The sequence below is a fragment of the Mytilus edulis genome, chromosome 9, assembly GCF_963676685.1.
Source record: "Mytilus edulis chromosome 9, xbMytEdul2.2, whole genome shotgun sequence".
Classification (NCBI taxonomy): Eukaryota; Metazoa; Mollusca; class Bivalvia; order Mytilida; family Mytilidae; genus Mytilus; species Mytilus edulis.
The window spans coordinates 6,401,161-6,423,573 of NC_092352.1; the positions used below are offsets into that span (position 1 = coordinate 6,401,161).

At 31.5% G+C, this 22,413-nt stretch overlaps 2 protein-coding genes across 3 annotated transcripts in view; one reads left to right on the forward strand and one right to left on the reverse strand.

Annotated features, from left to right (window-relative positions):
• The first annotated feature begins 2,386 nt into the window (after positions 1–2,386).
• On the forward strand, positions 2,387–8,056 carry LOC139489475 (uncharacterized). Its single transcript, XM_071275906.1, has 4 exons — positions 2,387–2,507; positions 5,308–5,392; positions 6,736–6,850; positions 7,912–8,056. The coding sequence occupies exons 2-4, from the start codon at positions 5,310–5,312 to the stop codon at positions 7,957–7,959; spliced, it is 246 nt and encodes an 81-aa protein (XP_071132007.1). The 5' UTR covers positions 2,387–2,507; positions 5,308–5,309; the 3' UTR covers positions 7,960–8,056.
• Positions 8,057–14,241: 6,185 nt separating this feature from the next.
• LOC139489476 (katanin-interacting protein-like) overlaps positions 14,242–22,413 on the reverse strand; it is a 44,257-nt gene continuing 36,085 nt past the window's right edge. For both annotated transcript variants that reach the window (XM_071275908.1, XM_071275907.1), the window contains 10 exons: positions 22,006–22,183; positions 21,460–21,625; positions 20,899–21,071; positions 19,754–19,818; positions 19,406–19,516; positions 17,272–17,411; positions 16,646–16,747; positions 16,191–16,351; positions 14,997–15,100; positions 14,242–14,402 (listed from right to left, as the gene is read on the reverse strand). In XM_071275908.1, coding sequence (XP_071132009.1) covers positions 14,356–14,402; positions 14,997–15,100; positions 16,191–16,351; positions 16,646–16,747; positions 17,272–17,411; positions 19,406–19,516; positions 19,754–19,818; positions 20,899–21,071; positions 21,460–21,625; positions 22,006–22,183 — 1,247 coding nt within the window. In that variant the 3' untranslated portion in view covers positions 14,242–14,355. The remainder of the gene's footprint in view (positions 14,403–14,996; positions 15,101–16,190; positions 16,352–16,645; positions 16,748–17,271; positions 17,412–19,405; positions 19,517–19,753; positions 19,819–20,898; positions 21,072–21,459; positions 21,626–22,005; positions 22,184–22,413) is intronic.

Here is a 22,413-nt window from a genome sequence, read left to right on the forward strand (position 1 = left end):
TGAACCAAGTAACAAAATGTGAAGGGAATATGAACCAAGTAACAAAAAATGTGAATGATTTGCTGGAAGTGAAAGATCCATTATCTGGACCATTAAATCTTGAAAAGCAAAAATATATCAAGTCTTCAACACTTTTGTTTATTTTCTTTTGTTTCCTATTCTGACATCGGACTCAGACTTCTCTGAAACTGAGTTTTACTGTGTGTACTGTTGTGCATTTGTTTTTTTCTACATTGGCTAGAGGTATAGGGTGAGTGTTGAGATCTCAAAAAACATGTTTAACCCGCCACATTTTTGCACCTTTCCCAAGTAAGGAGCCTCTGGCCCTTGTTAATCTTGTATTTTTTTAAATTTTAGTTTCTTGTGTATAATTTGGAGTTTAGTATGATGTCCATTATCACTGAACTAGTTCATTGTATACATATTTGTTTGGGAGCCAGCTGAAGGACGCATTCGGGTGCGGGAGTTTCTCGCTGTATTGAAGACCCATTGATGGCCTTCAGCTGTTGTCTGCTCTATGGTCGGGTTGTTGTCTCTTTGACACATTCCCCATTTCCATTCTCAATTTTAAATAGAATAAGAAAGTCCTGTCACTTTAGTTTGCAAATTTCATGTGGATGTCCTATGGCAATGAAGCAGCAATCCATCATAACAAACAAAAAAACATTTAGACATACAGAGATCAACATTTGAAATTACTCCAGACTGTACACATTAATACACAGGTGTCTATTCAACATGAAAATCAAACATCACCCAGTTTATTAATATTACATTTGACGTTGTTACAAAAACAGACCAATGAACTTGTACAAATGACATTTTGTGGAAAATAATAAATATTTTATAGGTTTCAAATTGAGGCAGTTATTCAAGGAATTATAACACAAGAAGTTTGAAGATCCACATATATATGTATGCAACCAATATGTTATCATATTCACAGCTCTATGAATATATTTACTAAAATGGTATTGGCTTGCATATTCCATTAGATAAGTAAGTTTGAGCTCAAAATTGTCAAAAAATAATTCTCATTCAGAAACATTTCATTTGTGTAAATGTTTTTGCTGGTTTTAGTAGACAACATCAAATTTACTATATGTTTTTAATGTTTGGTGTAATTTAAAGATATGTTCTATGTTCTTGATATTGATCGTGTTGATTGGAAGCAAATTTGTTAGTAAAAATGCAAAAAAAAATCAATTATTTATATTTGATATGTTGAAACATTTAATGTACTGACACTTTGATCAGTTAAGAGGTAAAAAGTTTTCTTATTCAATAAGGTGTAGGTAAGCCTTGACCTGATTTTACTTGGAAGTCTTTTTAAGACAGACCTTATTTATACTTTCTAAATCTAATGAATATATTTACCAAAGAGAACTTGCTGTTGAAAAAAAAAATGAACACCAGTTACCTTCAGGAGCTCATCAGGTAGAACATGTCTCATTTCAGTGATTTAAACAGTGCAAACTCATGTAGAAAAAAACACATAAAAAACAAGATAGATTTAAAAAAAAGAAAAAAAAATTGTTGAAAAAAGGTTAGTTAGATTAAAGGTATATCCATCACAGGCACTAGTCTCTGAAAAAATTACCTATATACATTGTACTTTAATATAAAACTATAAAAGCTTTCTTTTCAAAGACAAGCGCCTGTGTGGATCATCACTAAATATTTCTGCAAATAGAATTTTCTAACACATTGCCAAACGGTAGATTTGGCCATGCTTTTTTTAAATAAAAAGGATGAGTCTCAGTCACTGTGATATTTACAAGCTATTAGTTGTGCAATAATATCCAATATTGCATTGGTAACTCATGAACACTTTATTGTGAAGGCATATATAAAAAAGAAATCTAGCAGATAGAGCATCTTAGAATAAAATATGAGAAGATGGGTATTTGAGAAAAAGAAAAAGAATGAATTTTGTTTCTGAACCTGTTTTCTTGCTTCAAGTCAAAAATATCAAAATTTCTGAGACATTCCATTACAAAATCTTTACTGAGTTAGCTCCCCTTATAAGGCTATGATTGAATTAAACATAAACATATATGTCATATTTGTAAAAAAAACCCAAAACAATCTATACTATACAATAAATCAATTATTTTTCTGCATTAGAATAGACAGTCTCTTGCACACAACTTGTCATTCTGTCTCAAATTTGAATATATCATGTATAAGAGAAAAGAACAAAACTGATAACGTATTGGTTTTTCATAATTCAAGATGGCGATTTCTAAAGTCAAAGTGTCTTTGCCCTGAGAAAATCATAAAATCACAATGCCATCTAACTAGTTCAAGTGCATATTAAACTAAGGGTAATTTATTTGTCGAACGTTATGGTGATATGTTAAATTTAATGTATTTTAAGTATTAGGCTAAATTGTAATCTACTCCCTTATGTCAATGCAAATACTTTATTGTAATTTACTTAAGCGGCCTTCAGAGATTGAGAAGGTTAAATTTTCCAAAAGAATATTGTCTTTATATTAGATCAGGTAGACTTTATTTAATACATATAACACACATAGTTACTGATGTTTTAAGAAATACAACTGTTGCAGTGTACCTGATTTTTTAAATAAACCCGTGCTTTTTGTTGAATTGTCGCATGCTTCAAGGACATTCATTTCAATGCGGTACTCTTTTAAAATAGATTACATTTATGATTTATATATTCAATATCTATAGAAAATTTGAATATGCCTACTTCTGGCACATTTTAATTACTATTTTTGGCATTAGATAAATATACTGTATTATACATGTACTTCCTCAGAAAAATAGACCTACGCTTATTGTCCGACACTCATTGTAGGCGACATGGAAACACTGTGTGTCCTTCCGTCCATCTTTGCGTCCGTCCAGTTTTCAGTATTTCACCTGAACAATAAATGTATTTACACTTTTGATATTTAGCTGAAATATATCTTCGAATGACCTTCTCTGCTCCCATCCTCCGAATAGACGTATTTACACTTTTTGCAAATTTGTCCGCCATTACGTAAAATCACACAGGTTCCCCTAAACTTTGACATCACAATTCAAAACATTTGATGTCACTTTTAAAAATTGATTGTTGCTTTACGTCAGCTGGTTACTCATAGGAGATCTAAGGTTATTCGAAGGCAAGATTCAGCTTAAGGGGGCTCGCGGGTCTAAATGAAATTTTTTATTTAATATAGGATTTCTCTATATTTTTCTATAAATGAACTTTATCTTATACTTAATAGAAAAATTAAATAAAAAAATGGGGTCACCGTTCATTTACGCTCACAATCTGCCTTCGAAAGAAGCATACATTTTTGTTAATGTCCTTTTTTCTGTTGAACTAATAGGAGAAATAGCGGTAATATCGAAATAAAAAAAGAACTAAATTACAGAAATCGCTAAACTTTTACAATTATTTAGTTTATGTACAGCTTATTTGAAAACAACAATAAAAAATATAGGTCACCGATGAGTTAAAAAACATATTTCAATTGTAATGCCAAAAAATGGCATTTTTGCACTAAAGGGAGATAATTTGGAGCTTTTTCAATGATATCTACAATTTAAAAGTCCGCTGGGGCCAACACGAATTGATTTTTTGGAATGATTTTTGTACCATATGATAAAGTAACAGCTACATAAGGTAATCAATAAAATTTGTAATGAAAAATTAATGTTTAATTTTTTCTGAAAATTTTATACCCGCGAACCTCCTTAATACCAAAAGTGTAAATACGTTTATGAATTCTGATGTCAAGCAACAATAACTTTTTAATTGTTATGCCGATTTTTTTATTACTTATATGATATATCAGAAGTTCATGTCAGTAATATCTTGGACAAGTGTGAAATTCGGTGCCGATCATTTATTTTTGATTTAAATATATTTAGATACTGGTTGGGATTTTTATCCCCCTTTTGTCCCCAAGTTGTGTTGTTAATGGACCTGGTTTTCAAATTCCCTTTTAAATCAACAATTGTCTTTTTAATTTAAGTGTGTGTCTTTAATCGGCCTTCTTTTTTTGGCCCTTTGATACTTATGCTTTACATGCAGGAACTTTTGTAACAAAAAATTTGTTTCGGCTCACACTTTCTGTAAAAATGCCAACTTGAAACTCTGCAAAACACATGCAGTGTAAAGTAATTCGTTTTTGCAGTGTAAAGTAATTCGTTTTTTGAGACAAATTAAACTCCATTCTCTGTTGACAACAGGATACTGAAAATATTGTTGCAGAAAAAATGATTTAGCATATGATGTCTGATCAAAGAAAAAACGTGTATAAAATCATCAATTTATTTTTATCTGTATTTTTATCATGTTTATTATGTTACATTGTACTTTTTATTCAACTTGACACATTAAAAGTTACCTTATACTATGAAAGTTAAAAAAAAACATTGCCGTCACTACCATCAAATATATAATATGCATACTATAGTATACACACCTAAAGACAGTACAATGTATATGAAAAGTGCTCAGCCTAATGTAATCAAAAGCAATTTTTTTGAGGATATGACAGTAATCAGAAATCTGATACTTTCAAACTTGTTTTATTTATACTAGACATAATGACATATGATAAATGGGGGCCATTGTAGCTGAGTGAGTGGTCTATGTAGTTCTACTACTGTTATCACTAACCAGTCAACACTGAGGTTGTGAGTTCAAAACCCGCTCATGCAGGTGCACTCGACTCCAATCTTAATTGACTAGGATTGACAGTTTTCCTATCAAAGGTTGGTGGTTTCTCTGGTACTCCCGCTTCCTCCACTAATAATAATAAAAACTGTGTGCTATGAAATAGTACAAAAGTGGCGCTTTAAAGTGACATTAAAACACCAACAATCAATCAATCATGACATAAATGATCCTCTATCAACATGATCAAGGGTTTCGGTATAAACTGCTTGGTCACAGTTTTTGAGAAAGTGTCTCAAGAATAACATGTGGAATGAAACTGTTTGAAACTGCAAATTCCTTATCAATAAATAATGCTACTTTTGATTATTTAGAAGCTGGAAGTTTTTAAACTGAATGTATAAAAAATGAAATAAGATTACTACCAAAAAGCAATCATATATTTCTTCTGGCTTCAAATGGCACTAGATCATACTTGTTCTTTGTACATTTGTAAGTTAAAATGAATATCATAAGTTTGTACATTAATAATCTCTTTATACTACTACTACATGTACACGTATATGGATAAAAAAAAAACATTTACATAGCTACATGTAGGTTTGTATGATAAATTGCTACCATATGATTTAGACAGTGAAATAATGAATACCTTGATGTTGTAGAGATGGCCCAGATAGAGGATATGAAACCACCACTTGCTCCTGTAGCATACTTTGATGGTAGATTCCCGAATATAAACCAGGAAAGGTATTTATACATTTATCTTTAGAAAGAGAAATTAAAAGGGTTAAGAGAACCTGACTGAATTGATATTTATACATTTATCTTAAGGAAAGTAAAGCTGTATTAGCAAAATGATTAGTACAATGTAGTACCTGACTAAATAAAGATCTCATTTAATGAACAGGTAGCTCTCTATGGGTTTTGATGTAAAGTAAAAGAGGGCCAACAATTAAACATTTAGTGAACTTGTGCAAAATTCACATACATGTACAGGTTCATTGTGAAATTTGAAAGTACAAATGTACAAAAAAAACTTTGATATATATTTTTTTTGGCAGGTTACTGAAGGATTTTAACATTAACAGCAAACATGTTTAATTTAAAACACTATCTCAACATTTGAAGTGACATTTTTATGCCCCACCTACGATAGTAGAGGGGCATTATGTTTTCTGGTCTGTGCGTCCGTCCGTCCGTCTGTCCGTTCGTCCGTCCGTCTGTCCGTTCGTTCGTCCGTCTGTCCGTTCGTCCGTCCGTCTGTCCCGCTTCAGGTTAAAGTTTTTGGTCAAGGTAGTTTTTGATGAAGTTTAAGTCCAATCGACTTCAAACTTAGTACACATGTCCCCTATGAAATGATCTTTCTAATTTTAATGCCAAATTAGAGTTTTTACCCCAATTTCACGGTCCACTGAACATGGAAAATGATAGTGCGAGTGGGGCATTCGTGTACTGAGGACACATGCTTGTTAATCTATAATATAGTTAGAAATAAGAAGTAGTTGTATGATAGCCAAGGAGACAACCTTCCACCAGAGACCAAATGAATTAGAAGTTTAATCTGTATCACAGGCATATATCTATAACTGTACTAGACAGACTTTAATACCACATGAAAGACTGATATCTACACATTACACAATGTATAAATAACCCTGTATTACAGACTGACATTTCTGATACAAGTTTCCCATTAAAGATATCGTATTGGTGGCACATACTTGACATAGTGTATAAAATTCAAGAATGACTTGTGTGAACAATAAATAAATTTGTCTGAATCTATCATTATTTTTTTATCTCTGAAAAATGACAATATTTTTCATACGAAATGCAACATACAAATGAATTCACTTGAATGTTAACAAGCACATGCTGAAAATTTGTCTGTAACCTAAAATAAACAGTAATCTAGACAGTAAGAATTAATACTAAATACAAACTATAAAAATTATTTTGATGTAAAGGATCAAGTTCATTTCCCTTTAATTGTCAAAATTGAATCAATTATAGATTTGCATATACATGTAGTCTATAATTTATAATGAGTATATGGTGTAATAACACTATTTGATTTCAATAATTTTCAGAACATGTTACCAGGCCTTTAAAGACTTTATTATCTGTGAGAGGATGAAAGGTGAAGGTTATCCAGGCTGCAGATATTTCAGGGATGTCTACAACTCAGTTTGTCCAAATCATATAGTAAGTTTATTTAGTAAAGTGTCTGTCATGGTGTAAACTTTTGTTTTAGTGTTTTTGTCTTGTGGGTATGGATATGAACAACTCACAACATATCATTGAATAAAATCAGGTTCAGATGATAAATGTTATTGAAAGTTACCTGATGTAATAAACTGTTCAATGCCTAACAAGTGTTTAAATATTTTAGATAAATTTGCTTGATTTGTTAATATTTGTATTGTTTATGAAATATGCATATTGTTAAACCTTATTCTCATTCTGTCTTTCTGAAATAGTACTGTTACATGAGTAAGCGATGGAGTCTTTGTGTCATTTAAGTTGACCCAGGATTGACAAGAGATTATGGTATTGGTCCAAATCTTACTTATTATCTTACCTCCTATAAATTTCTAGGAATATGATTGGTTAAAGCATCCGTGTGAAGATCGTGTATATTTGATATTAGGGTAGTAGGGAGGCGTGGCTTATTTAATACACGGTTAGTAGTGGAGTTACATTCCTTTATATTCCATATTAGGTAGTAGTGAGGCGGGGCTTATTTCATACAAGGTTAGTAGTGGTGTTAACGTCCCTTTATGAAAACAAAACGGAACTGAGAAAAAATCTTAAAGGTTTCAACAGACGAAGAAAATGATGACTAAGATTGAAATAAATTCATTAAACACATTTAAAACTAACAAGTTGTTATCGTCGGCTATTGTTCTTGTAGGATCAATGGAATTAGTTTCTTAATGCTAACAGTATTGAAGACTGGCTTGCTCATTTTGATAGATCACAAGTATAAATTTTACATGTTAATCTAGTCGGTAAGATAAATTCGTTACATAGTGTGCTAGTGACGTAATACGGTATATATGGGGTCAGTAAATTCCATATTCAGAATCGAGCTTTGCTCTTACCCCATATGGATATAACTGACCCCATATATACCGTATTAGGTCACTAGCACACTATGTAACTAATAATGTATGTAAAAATATGATATTGACTTAGGTGTTTAAAAATGAATGATCATGAAAAGAGTTATGCAAAAAATATAACCTTCTTCATTATTTTTTCAGATTGAGAAAAGGAAAGATGAAATAGATAAATTGGCATTCCCAGAATAGAGTGTACCAATGGACCACACTGTGTGAATGAAGTGATCATAGACAATATCCATGTTGATATATAAGAATGTATTGATAAATAAAAAGTTCTCATGTTTATCATCTAATGGTTTCTATTGGATTTTGTTGTGGTTTGTATCACCTGTGACAAAAGTCTCAGAATACATGACATTGGGAATAATGAAATGATTACAATCCTGTTTCTACCAAATGGAGTATTTGTATAATGCTATATATTTCAGAAGTACAATGTAGAAGACCTTGTATACAGATGTATTTTGTTACAAATTTTCCATCTGTCTTATGTCCATTGCTCTTGACCTCATTTTCATGGTTCAGCAATTGCTTCATAGAATGTGTCTTTTGTACGGTGAATTTATGAGTAATACAATAACTATATTTGGTACTTGTTCATAATACAGAGTTCACCTGACCTCTACCTCATTTCATGGATCAGTAATCAAGTTTTAAGTTACAGTAAGTAGTATGTCAATTTTATGAGGTGTATAGAATAATTGTAAGGTGCTTTTTGTAAATGTGATTGGCAGATTTCATCTGACCAACCATTACCTTTTATGGTTTGATGGTCAATAATTGTTTTTTTATGTTTTTGGTCTTTTTCAAATACTATATTTAATGGTTGTAAAGTGTACATGTCTGTCTAGGATGTATCATCTGACATCGACATATAAATAAGGAGATGTGGTGTGAATGCCAATGAGAACTATCCACAAAAGTTCATATGAGTGGATGTAAACAATTATAAGCAACAATAAGAAAAAAACCCACCTTATAATGCCCTAACATGAAAAATATGAAACAATTCAATTGAGAAAACTAACAGCCTAATTTATAACATAACAATTTACGAAAAAACAAATGAACCAACGAAAGTCACTTATCTAGAGGCTCCTGACTTGGGACAGACACAGAAAGAATGTGGTTGGGTTAAACATGTTTGTGAGCTCTCAACCATCTTCCTCACCTCTAACAGTTGTATAACAACAAAACACCAGAACAAACTATAAAAATCAGTATAAAAAAGGCTTAACTCATCAGAGCAATACAAAGCAGAAAAACATCCAAAAAAAACACAGACTGTTGATGGCAGTGTATTTAACCATCCCTGAAAACAACGAAAAACGAAAAATACACTAAGTACAGAACTGAGAGTACCCTGCTACTGACAGCTAGTTCAAAGCCAATAACAACTAATACAAAAATATATGTACCGTATCTAATATATATATATGTATGTTAGTTTTCTTGTTTGAATTGTTTTACATTGTCATTTTGGGGCCTTTTATAGCTGACTATAGGTATCATCTTCGCTAGCCAAGGGTTACGATCCACTCCCATTCTCTTCACCCTTGGCGGATTAAGCCAACATTTGTGATAACAATGTTGCGCCATCTATCAGAAGATTAAAGTCACGCCTATTCCGAATACATTATTCTTGACCAATGGTATCATTTTAACTCTTCAATTTGGAGGTAAAACACGGTTGCGTCTAGATTCTACACACTTGGTAAAGCCGGAAATGAAAATATACTTCAACACTTACGCATTTGTGCATGGAACATACACAGGAACTTCTTTAAGTTGATTAAAAACTTTCAAGGTGTCACTAAATGTAGTCGTATGTTTAGGGATGTAAAGACTTGATGCACAATAAACACGTGGCAATTGTTTACAAACTCTTTATACATTTAAACGTGATCATGTTGTAGGCACTTTTTTGATTGGATGCAGTGAGTTTCGACTGCAACCAATAAGAATCCTTACCTTGTGTCTCAAAAATTTTAACTCAATCCGCCAAGGGTGAAGAGAACGGGAGTGGATCGTAACCCTTGGCTAGCGAAGATGATAGGTATGGGCTTTGCTCATTGTTGAAGGCCTTACTGTGACCTATAGTTGTTAATTTCTGTGTCATTTTGGTCTCTTGTGGAGAGTTGTCTCATTGGCAATCATACCAAATCTTCTTTTTTTATGAGACTAACATATCAATCAGTACACATTCAACATCAAATGGGTTGCATGTAAAGACGTCATTAACAGTCAAAGAAAATCTTGGTAATGCCAAAATATGGTATCAACAGACTATCGAACTGTGAAGTACATACATGTATGTGTGATATTTAGTATAGTTTAAATTTAATGATAACAAAATCAATATTTATACCAATAAAACAATATTCAAAGATTCAATTACAGTGTTGAATACATAACATTTTAGAATAAGTTTATCCAAAGAATTGATCAGTTAACTCATATCATATCTAAATTTAAGGGCTCAAATTGATTGATCAATGTAAGTTTTCCGTGTTCAGTTTTTTTCTTAGAATCTTTAAAGCAATAGCCTTGCTAATAGGTCAACAATATGTTGTGAACTGATTACGAGTGATGTTTCATGTCTTTATTTAGTTTTCAAGGTTTGATTTGTATTCCTGAACTATGTTTGGTGTATGAAATGATTGTAAGCTGTACATGTCTGTATGACAGGGTTCATATGACCATGACTTCTTTGTCATGGATCATTGATATTGTTAAGTTTACCTGTTTTGTGATACTTCTAATTAAACCTTGATCTTAAAGACTACCTGGCAGGGTCCACCTTCTGTATGGGCTTTTACTAAGTCAGGAGCCTATCGTTCATTGGTTGTCGTTTGTTGCTGTACATAAATCAGACCGATAATAATCTTGATTGAATTGCAGTATGGGGTTTGGTTATTGTTGAAGACTGCATGGTGTTGTACAGTTGAGATTGAATTGCAGTATGGGGTTTGGTTATTGTTGAAGACTGCATGGTGTTGTACAGTTGAGATTGAATTGCAGTATGGGGTTTGGTTATTGTTGAAGACTGCATGGTGTTGTACAGTTGCTTACTCCTATGCCATTTGGATTCTGGTGAAGAGTTGTCTCATTGGCAATCATGCCACATACTATTTTTATATTTCAGTATAAAATCAATAAGGCAGTCAAGACATTTCAATACATGCACTCTTATTATATGAGTGTTTTTGTTGAACACAAGATATCTGTTTTTTAAAATACTTTAAATTTTTATATAAGAATCATAATCAAGAGAAGGAAGATGTTGGGATAGCTCACCTGACAGGAAGAGTCAAGTGAGCTATTCTAATCACTTAATTCTCAGTCATCATTCTGTATCAACTTTAACTGTTACATTACTATATTCAGATAAAAAAAGAATGTTTACTTCTATAAAGTAATTCTAGCACATCAGTCTTTGATTGATATAAAAAGCTAACATAGTTAAACTATTATTTTATTTTCATATAAATTATAAATAACAATGTACAATAACAATATCACAAATGATATGTACGATTTTCAATAACAAGAATAAAATGGACAGACAACATGAAAAAACTTCAGCCTAGCTGAAAATATAATCATTCCTGGTACAAGTCAATAAAATATGTATTTCATATTATGTGGCATATTTTTACAAAAAAGGGTAAAAATCTATACTGTACATAGTTGTGTACAATAAATGTGTCATTAAAACTGAATTGATCCTCTACAAGCAAAAGTCTGGCTTTAGAACTTTGTGATTCGTTCTTTATTGCAAGAAAGTATTTAAACAAATTGTTATGGTGAAGTAAACATGTCCTTTTGTTGCACCTCTTTTAGCCATAAAATGAGGACGTGGAAGCTAGTTTCATCCATTGTCCACCTAAACACCAGATTTTTAAATTATTGCAACCTTCAGGTATTCCAAAGATCATGATTCCTTGTGTTTATCATTTGTACAGATCAACTGAGTATATATATATTGTTGATGCTTCTCAATCCTCAATTCCACATAAACAAACATACTATTAATAATTATGAGCCAATAGTCATGCTTACACAAACAAATAATATATGAGGTATATGTCAATGTGACAGCAAACCAACAACACAATGATAATATGTTTGTATGTGTATGCTCTTTTCTGGTAGAAAATCACAATATGCTTAAGATGTGGTTGTATAAACCGTATTTATTTTGTCACAACCAGAGAATATACAATAGTATAAATAGAGATGCATTATCTTTCTAATGTTCACGTGGTTATCTGTTATGAAAAAAACCAGGCAACACTATTAAGTACAAATTTCCTTTTGTCTTTCTTCTACTTGTACTAACAGACATTTTATTGAATGGTCTACATACAGGACATTTGATGATTGAATAGTAGACCATGATTAATTAAACAATTTATGCAAACTTTCTAGCAGTTATTAAAATGGTTAAACAGACAAAAAAATAAAGCTATGAAAAGAAAAATCTGAAATAATAGCAAGAACTCCAAAAAGGCCAAAAATTTCCAAAAGACATATTTAGGTGAACAAAGGGTCTTCAATAATATATCTAAAGACCTTTAATTATTAAAAATATAGTTGTGTGACCATATTTATTGTAGAACAATTAAATTGCCATCCCTTGTTTTTTGAGTATCAGATCTGGCTGGTATAGTATTTATGCTACAATAATTTAATTTTGGATGTAACGCGTCTTCTGATTGGCTGACATTATTTTGTTATGAGCCCATAGACATAATTTAATCATGTGACCGTGACGTCATCAACGTTTTTTCATGGTTTTCTGCGGTTTAAAATGGAATTTAGAATTAAACTATAAGAAATGACTGTAATATTTTTTCTGTCTATTCGAAATAACATAAAAAATGTGGTGCACACTGTTAAATAACCCGCTACGTGCGTTATTCAGTGTGCACCAAATTTTTTATGTTATTTCTTCATAGACAGAAAAAATATTACAGTCATTCCTTAATAAAGTTTGATTATCGATTAAATAAGGGAATATTTAATTAAAAAATCAAAAAAATCAGTAACTATCTTATCATATTTTAAGTAAATGTGTCTGCTATCTCTTTATTTTAATCACGTTAACTGTGTTATCTAAATCAATTTTATTAAGAAAAATAGCAATGAATAATAAGCAAATTATTATTTTCAAAAGAACACAGAAAATGATACTTTAAAATCATGTCAACACAACTGCACTGCAAATTTTCTGAAAAAATACTTTTTGAAATATAACATTAAAATCAAGCTAGAAATATGGATACCACTGTATCGTTAAATCAAAATTATTCTACTTTTCCATTATTAATATTTTTCTAGTTAAAAAAAATAACAGTTACCTTTAACATAAAAGTTACTTGGTAATCTACAAATATTTTTTGTACTCTTAAAAAAGTTATTGAAATAAAAAAAAATCCCCTCTTTTTGTGATCATCCCATTTTTAAAGTACCTTTCTGGGTCCCTTTCATATTTCAGCACTTAGTAAAATTATTTAATTTCTTTTCTTTACGGTAAACAGATTTTTCCCCATTGAAACTACATTTTAAAAGCTGACAATGTCGTGCAAAAAGAACATATACTTTGAGGATAGCGACTACATTGTGTGAAAATTATTGGACAATTCTAAATATTGCATTAAGACAAGTATGACTTTTCTAAACTATAGACTGTTAAAATTTAAACATTTCAAAATTAACTACCAAGAGTGAAGAAAGAACATATCCTTCTTGATGCAAAGTCAATTTATAATATTAATATTAATAGGAATGTTAGCAATCATTAATTAAATTATTACTTTGAGTCAATAGCACTAATATTAACATTGAATATTGCAGTTCACAGCATTAATTGGCACCAACTATTTCCCCATTAATTGTTGATTTTTATTACTTTTGAAATATTCGTCATAGTAACAACATCCAATTGGTATTTTTAATAAAGTTTTCATGATTTTTTAATGTTTGAAAATTCAACATCATAAATAAATTACTTAGAATAGAATGAAATTCAAAACAGTGTGGCTGTGGCCATTGATTGACACATTAAATTCATCCATTGACTTGGACAATTTAGGTGAACGTTTGTATGTAACGACCACTGCTCACTATGTACTTTTTAAGGACACTTAAACTATGGGGTCACCAAAGGTTATCAACACCTTAATAAAGTAATTCGAAAACTTAATCAGAAATAACACGATGTTTTGATTTATATCAATTATATAAATCAAAACATAAAGGTTATTCCTGATTAATTTTTCGAACTATTTTATAATTAAAGGCGTTAAGAAACCTTTGGTGACCCCACAGTTTAAATGTCTATCGTAGGTACGTCGTGAACAGTGGTAGTTACAGACAAACGTTCACGTAAATTGTCCCAGTCAATGGATGAATTTAATGTGTCAATCAATGGCCACAGCCACACTGTTTTGAATTTCATTCTATAATTTTCACAACCTTAAGCAATAAATAATGTGACTGATTTACAAAGCTATCACAATTAATTCACATCAGATATACATAGCACCATAAAATTGGCATCAATGCTAGTGGGCATGGCTATCTTCTTTTCTTTGTAGCTACAAGACTGGTCTTGGGTCGTAATTCTGGAAAAAATAATTGTACTACTGTTTTGAAATGCAGACATATTGAATGACCATTTTTCTTACAATAAGATACAAATACTTCTTGCATCAACTTTTACAAGCAATTAAAAAAAAAATCCTAATGTTTGAGTAGAGTGAACAAACTTTGCCAAATGAAACCCCCTGATTTCCTCATCTCTGTTGTTTATCAATGCTTCAAAGTCAAAGAAATCATTACCAAGGATAGTTTTTTTTCAATGTTCTCATTGCATTAATATCTATATTTACAAATCATCCTTTTGAGATATTGTACATCATCAGTGTTACAATGCAAACTATTACCTGACAAATGTTTTGTCTATACTTCCTGCCTTGATATGTATGTAAATTAGGCTGTTAATTTTCTCCTTTGAATTGTTTCACATTTGTCATTTTGGGGCCTTTTAAAATTGAATATGTGGTATGGGCTTTGCTCATTGTTGAAGGGTGTACATGTGACCTATAATTGTTTATTTCTATGTCATTTGGTATCTTGTGAAGAGTTGGCTCATTGGCAGTAATACCACATTTTCTTTTTTATCCATATGATATTTATGGTGATCAAAACAGACTTACGTTGATTAACAGGTTTTCCAGAATCTGCTTTTTTAGGATCATTATAATGGCTGACAACTTGCTTATCATTGGTCAACTGAATGTCCTGGTCACCAGTCTGGTTGCTAAAATAAGAATTGGATTATATAAAAATAATTTACATCATTTTTGAGAAAATAATGTACATAAACACCTTCATGAAGGCCTAATGGTGGGAAATGATAAAAAAAACCAAGAATGTGTTTATAGTACACGGATGCCCCATCTGCACTATCATTTTCTACGTTCAGTGGACAGTGAAAATACAGTCAAAACTCTAATTTGGCATTAAAATTAAAAAGACAATATCATAGGGAAGATGGGTACTAAGTTTCAAGTTGATTGAACTTCAACTTCATCAAAAATTACCTCGACCAAAAACTTTAACCTGAAACGGGACAGAAGGACGGCTTAACAAATATACAAAAAAAAGTAAAAACACAAAAATACTGAACTCCGAGGAAAATTCAAAAAGGAAAATCCAAAATCAAAAGGCAAAATCAAAAGTCCAAACACATCAAACGAATGGATAACAACTGTCATATTCATGACTTGGTACAGGCATTCTCTAATGTAGAAAATGGTAGATTGAACCTGGTTTTATAGCAAATGAATGGACACACAGACCAGAAATCTAAATGCCCATAAATGGGGTATAAAAAAAAGGTAAAACAAATACCTAATTTTCAATATTTCATTGGTTTTGTTTTGGTGCTCTAAAATATTAACTTGGCTGAATTTAAAAAAGGGTTCGGAAGTTTCTTACTACATTGAAGACCCATTGGTGGCCTTCAGCTGCTGTCTGCTCTATGGTCGGGTTGTTGTCGCTTTGATACATTCCCCATTTCCTTTCTCAATTTTATTATGTTAAATATCAAGCACATTAGATAAAAAAAAATGTACGGATTATCTTCTAAAACTCTGACAGATTAATGAAAATTTTAAAATATGAATTTAATGCTGCAGGAAGTTTATGAAGGATGAATCTGGAAATACATCACACAGTATAGCATGCTTACATGAAGCTAAATTTAAAGACGTTTGATTTCTTTTCCCTGAGATAAGTGAGACCAGCATTTTTGTGATGGATAAAAACACTGTATACCCTCTTCCATTGCAACAAGGGTATACAAATAAATCTCTAGTAAATAATTATCTATAATTATTAAATGTTACCTTATTACAGTGTGTTTCTCCTTCCTGAGTATTTCTTTATTATCAGTAAAAAGTATGGTATGATATTTCTGTGGAGCACTGACACCTGGGATTATCCCCCTTGCTCCTTGGGTGACAGCTTGTAAATTACCATTATATACTAATAAATCATCTACCAAAAGCTGTAAATAGAATAAAGTATTACTATATATATACTAGATATTGTGCAATTCAAATACAGCATTAATATAAGAATAACTGAGCTTATCATTTATTAAATGTTACATTTATAAACTCTTGTTTTCTGTTATTACAAACATATTCTGTTGAAAGGTTAAATATTTTATTGATTTCTAAAGTAGATTTCATTGGATTTTTTTTTTATGAAATGCTCTAATTTGTTTTGTTTAAATTAAGTACAGATGTCAGATATATAATACAACCAAATTTAACTTTCCTTTTACATATAAACTTACAGCGAAATCTTTGGCACCTCGACTGGGTGTTTTGCTGTAGTTCCATAACTTGATCATAGATACTGTAGTCGGTTGGTCAAATATTACATATACTCTATTTACCTGAAAATAAAACAAATAAGGTGCAATGAAACTTACTTTAGAGTAAAAGTCCTCCATGTATTTTCTATGTTAATGAATGTGTACTGTTTATAAAAGGGGTAACAACAAAGGGAACTTCATAGCACGTTATAGTTTAAATAAAACCATTTTTGGACTACAACTTATGCAACAAACATAACTGACACAGTTGGATATAATTTGCCCCATCACTTTCTATAATTTCTGTTTTTGATCCAAAAATAGTAAATCAAACCCTCTTTTTCAAATTCACAAACACCTATTGTGCAAAACCACTTCATTTGACATCAACACCATCTTCATAAATATTTAGGAGTATTCTAAATGTGTTCATCGTATATCCTATATCAATGATTTTAGAATTCCTATTTTTAACACTAAAGCACTCTTTATCTTTAGGGTAAAACCAAAACCAGCCACATGTACCGTCTAACATTTTGTCCATGCTATCTGTTTCCACAAGTATCTGGCATCATTAATAATTAATCAATATGAAACACACTTACTATTCCTGGTAATATAGGAGCTACCCACATATGTGTACCATCTAACGTATCATTAAAACCATCTATCAGTTTGTCAGGAGTTCGGACATCATTTGATGTTCCATCTAACACATTAACACTGTCTGGATAAGCTGATATATCTACAAGATACGTTACATATTGATTCTACCACTGCATTTAGTGTGATACGATTTTTATCAACTTGAGACAGTTAAATTTTCAAAATTAAAAACTGAAGCTCTCTGAGTGTTTTAAATATGTAAAATTTAATGTTCAGGGGATAAATATTGTATTACATTAGATTTGGTGGAGGAATCTGTTTCTATAATGATTTTTAAACAATACTAGAACACACTCGTGATATCACGGGTCCGTGACTGAATTAAAGTATACAACTATGCGCAAGCCTTATTTTAGTATTAGTATTGTCATCTGATAAAGTCATGTCGATTATAAGATACACAGTTTTTCTCTGCTTTCAATTAAGTCTTTCTGTTTGAACCCGTTGAACTGGAACTTATCAGTTATTGGTAATATTAATTATTTTGAAAACAAAAGGTCCTGGAATGGAGTATTTTTTAATCAACAGCATTGTCCTATATAAGTTATAAATAAAGTTGAATTCTTTGCTATGCTGTTTTACGTCATGCCCACTAACAAATTGAAAACTGTACCTATACGCCTTGTTTTTAGTCCAGATTTTTAGTATTCGTATTGTTATCTTAGAAAGTCTTATTGATTAAAATACTACAATAGGTAAAAATTTGACAATTTAATAGTGTCAACCCTGTGGTTATGACCCGTGTATATAGCATATTAGTCCTGAATACAACGTTTGGTGGTGCGCCTGTCAGATGCGGAACGTACAGATAAGGTAATAGGTAACAGGTGAATATACTATTGGTATCGGTAGCGGACTCGACCCCGAACTTCTTAATTATTGGCAATATTAATTACGTGGAAAACAAAAGGGCCTGGAGTGGTGTAATTTTTAATCTACACCTTTGTACTATATTAGTTATATATAAAGTTGAATTCTGTGATTCGTCGTTTTTACGTGATGACGGCTGACAAATTGGACCTCGTAATTTTAGTATTATAGATGAAGGCAAACTTATTCCTTCTTTTTAAATGATCGGCAAAAAAATGCGTTCTTTCTTTGTGACGTCATCAGGCATGGTCATTTTTTTCATGCTGTCACAATAAGAAATTCTGAGGAAAGCAGGAAAATTTGACTACATAATAAAATGTTGACCAATAAAGAACTGAGATCAAACATACCACACAGTGGTTAAATAGAAATAATCAACATGTCTGGAAAACGTTAATAAATCAGCTTAATTCACACTAAATAGGAATCTAATGTACAGTAGTTGTCGTTTGTTTATGTAGTTCATACTTGTTTCTCGTTTCTTGTTTTTATATAGATTAGACCGTTGGCTTTCCCGCTTGAATGGTTTTACATTACTTATTTTTGGGGCCCTTTATAGCTTGCTGTTCGGTGTGAGCCAAGGTTCCGTATTGAAGGCCGTACCTTGACCTATAATGGTTTACTTTTATAAATTGTTCTTTGGATGGAGAGTTGTCTCATTTGCACTTATACCACATCTTCCTATATTTATTTGAATGTGCTAATTTTACTTTATCAGTGCATTAATAAGTATAGATTATCAGGTTTTCTAATTATACATAATGTAAAATGCTAGTCCTGAATTACATGTGAATTTTTGTTTGGCCATTTAGCCTAATGAACAAGCCATTCAAGTTTTATTATATCAAGCATCTGATATTGTTTTAAGTCTGTAAGCCGAAAACTGATCATTGATGTATCAGATTGAGGGTTTCTTTTATCCAAAGCTGAAGCATAACATCTGGTCCCTAAAGTATACCCCTTAAGCTGAAGCATAACATCTGGTCCCTAAAGTATACCCCTTAAGCTGAAGCATAACATCTGGTCCCTAAAGTATACCCCTTAAGCTGAAGCATAACATCTGGTCCCTAAAGTATACCCCTTAAGCTGAAGCATAACATCTGGTCCCTAAAGTATACCCCTTAAGCTGAAGTATAACATCTGGACCCTAAAGTATACCCCTTAAGTATGCTCCAAAAAACTAGTTATCTAGAATAGACTTACTGTTTTCTGTCAATTCTATCCTGTTGTGTTGAGCATCATAGAATTCCAGACCATTCAATCCAACATAGTATGGGTCACCCCATGTTGTTATCATTTGTAACTGGTATATAACTAATTCTCAGTTAAGGAAATATAATAACCATAATCAGAAATTCAGAATCTAAATAAAAATAGATGTTTCAATTTTGCATGCTTTGGTCAAAGCAGACTTATATTTTTTTTTAAATAATGACTATTTATTAGGGGAAATTTAGGTAAAAAAACGATGGGAAACAATAAATGGTGAATAAATAATAAAAACATTTTTGTTGCTAAAATTTAGTCAGTTCTCATTTAAAATAAGGATACATCCTGAGGGCATCTGAACATTCTCATATTCCTGACTAGCTTCATCTGTAGAGATGGTTGATTTCCTGTAAAATACAAGGTGGTCAGTAAAGCTTAAGTTATATCTTTGTTTTGTAAACCAAAGCTACTCTAAATAAGGTTTAAATTCAACATTGACATTTGCTATTTACAATGAAAATGAACATTTGAAATAAAAATAAGCCAAGTTCAATATGAATTGCAAAATATGTGATAATGGTAACAAGTATCCCTATTCTCCCCCCCCCCTAAAAAAAAGGTAGAAAAAGACTCTCCTTTAGTGACAAATTGTCCTTTTGGTTATTTCATTAAGTAAATCATGGCTTTCAGACAACCACACCAGTTTTTTAATTTGTATTTTGACATATGTAACTTGTGTATTCAAACGTGTCACTATAACTTGTATATCTTGTACATATATATAGTAATATCTAAGTACAAACTAAGAGTAATGTGCATGTAAAAGAAAATGTGAACAATGGATTACTTAATGAATCAATTCTTCAAACTCATTGTTCAAATTTGTTAGTCAAGAATTAAAACTTATGGAATGATTTAATGATGGTTGGACAGGTTTGTGTTAAAACAGGAATGTCAGAAAGAAAATAGACACACAAATACGTACTCATCGTCACTGTAAATAAATCATATAGTACTCTATATTCTTCATAAAATCATTACAATTTTATGCATAATTCATTATTAAAGTGCTTTCTGTTTCCCCCAAAAATATAAAATCTTAAATAACATTATAAACACACTTCACTTTCAGTCTGCAGATCATCGTCTAATGTAATAGATTAATACAATGGACCTGGTTACTGGGCATAATGAATCAAAATTTAAATTTGACAAACAGGAAGTAGCTGTAGGGCAAACCTTTACATTGATTGCACATTACAACTCAACATGATCAAGAACCAGAACAAATATAAATCATTTCCTTTCATAGACACCTAGAAAACTTTGACAAATTTTTCTACTCAAGGTCTTTATGGCTGATAGAATGACAGACTCTGTCTAGAGGTTTCTAAACCTACTTTTGCCTTTGACAGCAGTTAAGTAATTAATGAATATTTGTTCTTATTACATTTATAATTTTATGTTTATAATGGTTTAATATTTACCTGAGATGCTTAGATTCAGACTTTGAAACTGTTGGTTGTGGTTGTTTGGTTTGTGGAGCAAAACTTATTTCTTGAGCAAAGTCAAAATGGCAGACACCAGGACCCTTTCTTATCAGGTATCCTTCTGGCGGAGAAACTTGTTTGTCATCTATGGTAACATGAACAATTCTGGCCTAGAAAATAAAGAATGATTTTCTAATACACATCTACAAACATTTCTAAACACATGAATTTTAGCAGCCATTCAGGAATAAATTTATTTTCTGTAAAAGTTTGAACATTCAAATACAGCCTTACATGAGTTTTGCCTTTGCTGCTGACTGTATGGTTTTAAGGCTGTTGTAATGTCAGTCTTAATACAGCCCAGTTGAAAAGATGATGACTATTAGTATTAAAGTATGATAAAACAAGTTATATATTAGTTTAGGTATAGAGCCCTTTTTTCAAAATTACTGGTATTTAAAAGAATCAAATTATTGAAAATACCTCATTTTACAGTCTCTGTAAACACCCTGTGTACTTATGTTGTACATTCACACTTGGTGTAGTAGCCATACATACCCCTCTATATGTATCCTCCCTACTTTTGTTGTAGTTCCACACCCTCAGTCCTGATATCATTTGTGTCTGACTGAATTCAATAGATAACGTGTGATTTTGTCCCTCTGTGAATGGTATCATCCACATGTGTTCATCTGATGTTGTCAAATTGTTATTGTCTATCACTCTGAAAACAGTAAATAAATATTGGTAATTTCTATTTTGGTTTTAGGACGAAATCTTAATAGAACTGAACTATTTTCTATTCAACACAAAAAGACAAATTCATTAATCTGTAACAAAACTAGAATTAATTTCATGTTTTTTTTTAGAAATAAAAATAAGGTGTGGAAAGACCAATTACTGGCTAAAAAAATTGAACATTTATTTCACTAATAAATTGTAGTTGAATTTGAAATCCATCATTAAAATATATGGTTTTTGTATATGGCAAGACTTTCTTGCTGTGTTTAAAACACGGTGGCATTAGGCTGTTCTCTGTCCTTTGGTTGGATTGTTGTCTTTTTGACACATTCCCCATTTCCATTCTCAATTTGATGTACTTACTTATCAAGAGTCCTGTCATCATTTTCATGTCCAGGTAGTGAGTGTAGATCTCTAGGACTACCATTCATCATGTTAATGTTCACAGGTAATGCTTCTCCATCTCTACCAACAACCTCTAACCCAGTCAGTCCTAAATAATGCATATCTCCCCATGTGGCAGTGAAACAAAGCAACAGTTCTGAAAAACAAACAAATAATGCATATCTCCCCATGTGGCAGTGAAACAAAGCAACAATTCTGAAAAACAAAAAAATAATGCATATCTCCCCATGTGGCAGTGAAACAAAGCAACAGTTCTGAAAAACAAACAAATAATGCATATCTCCCCATGTGGCAGTGAAACAAAGCAACAATTCTGAAAAACAAAAAAATAATGCATATCTCCCCATGTGGCAGTGAAACAAAGCA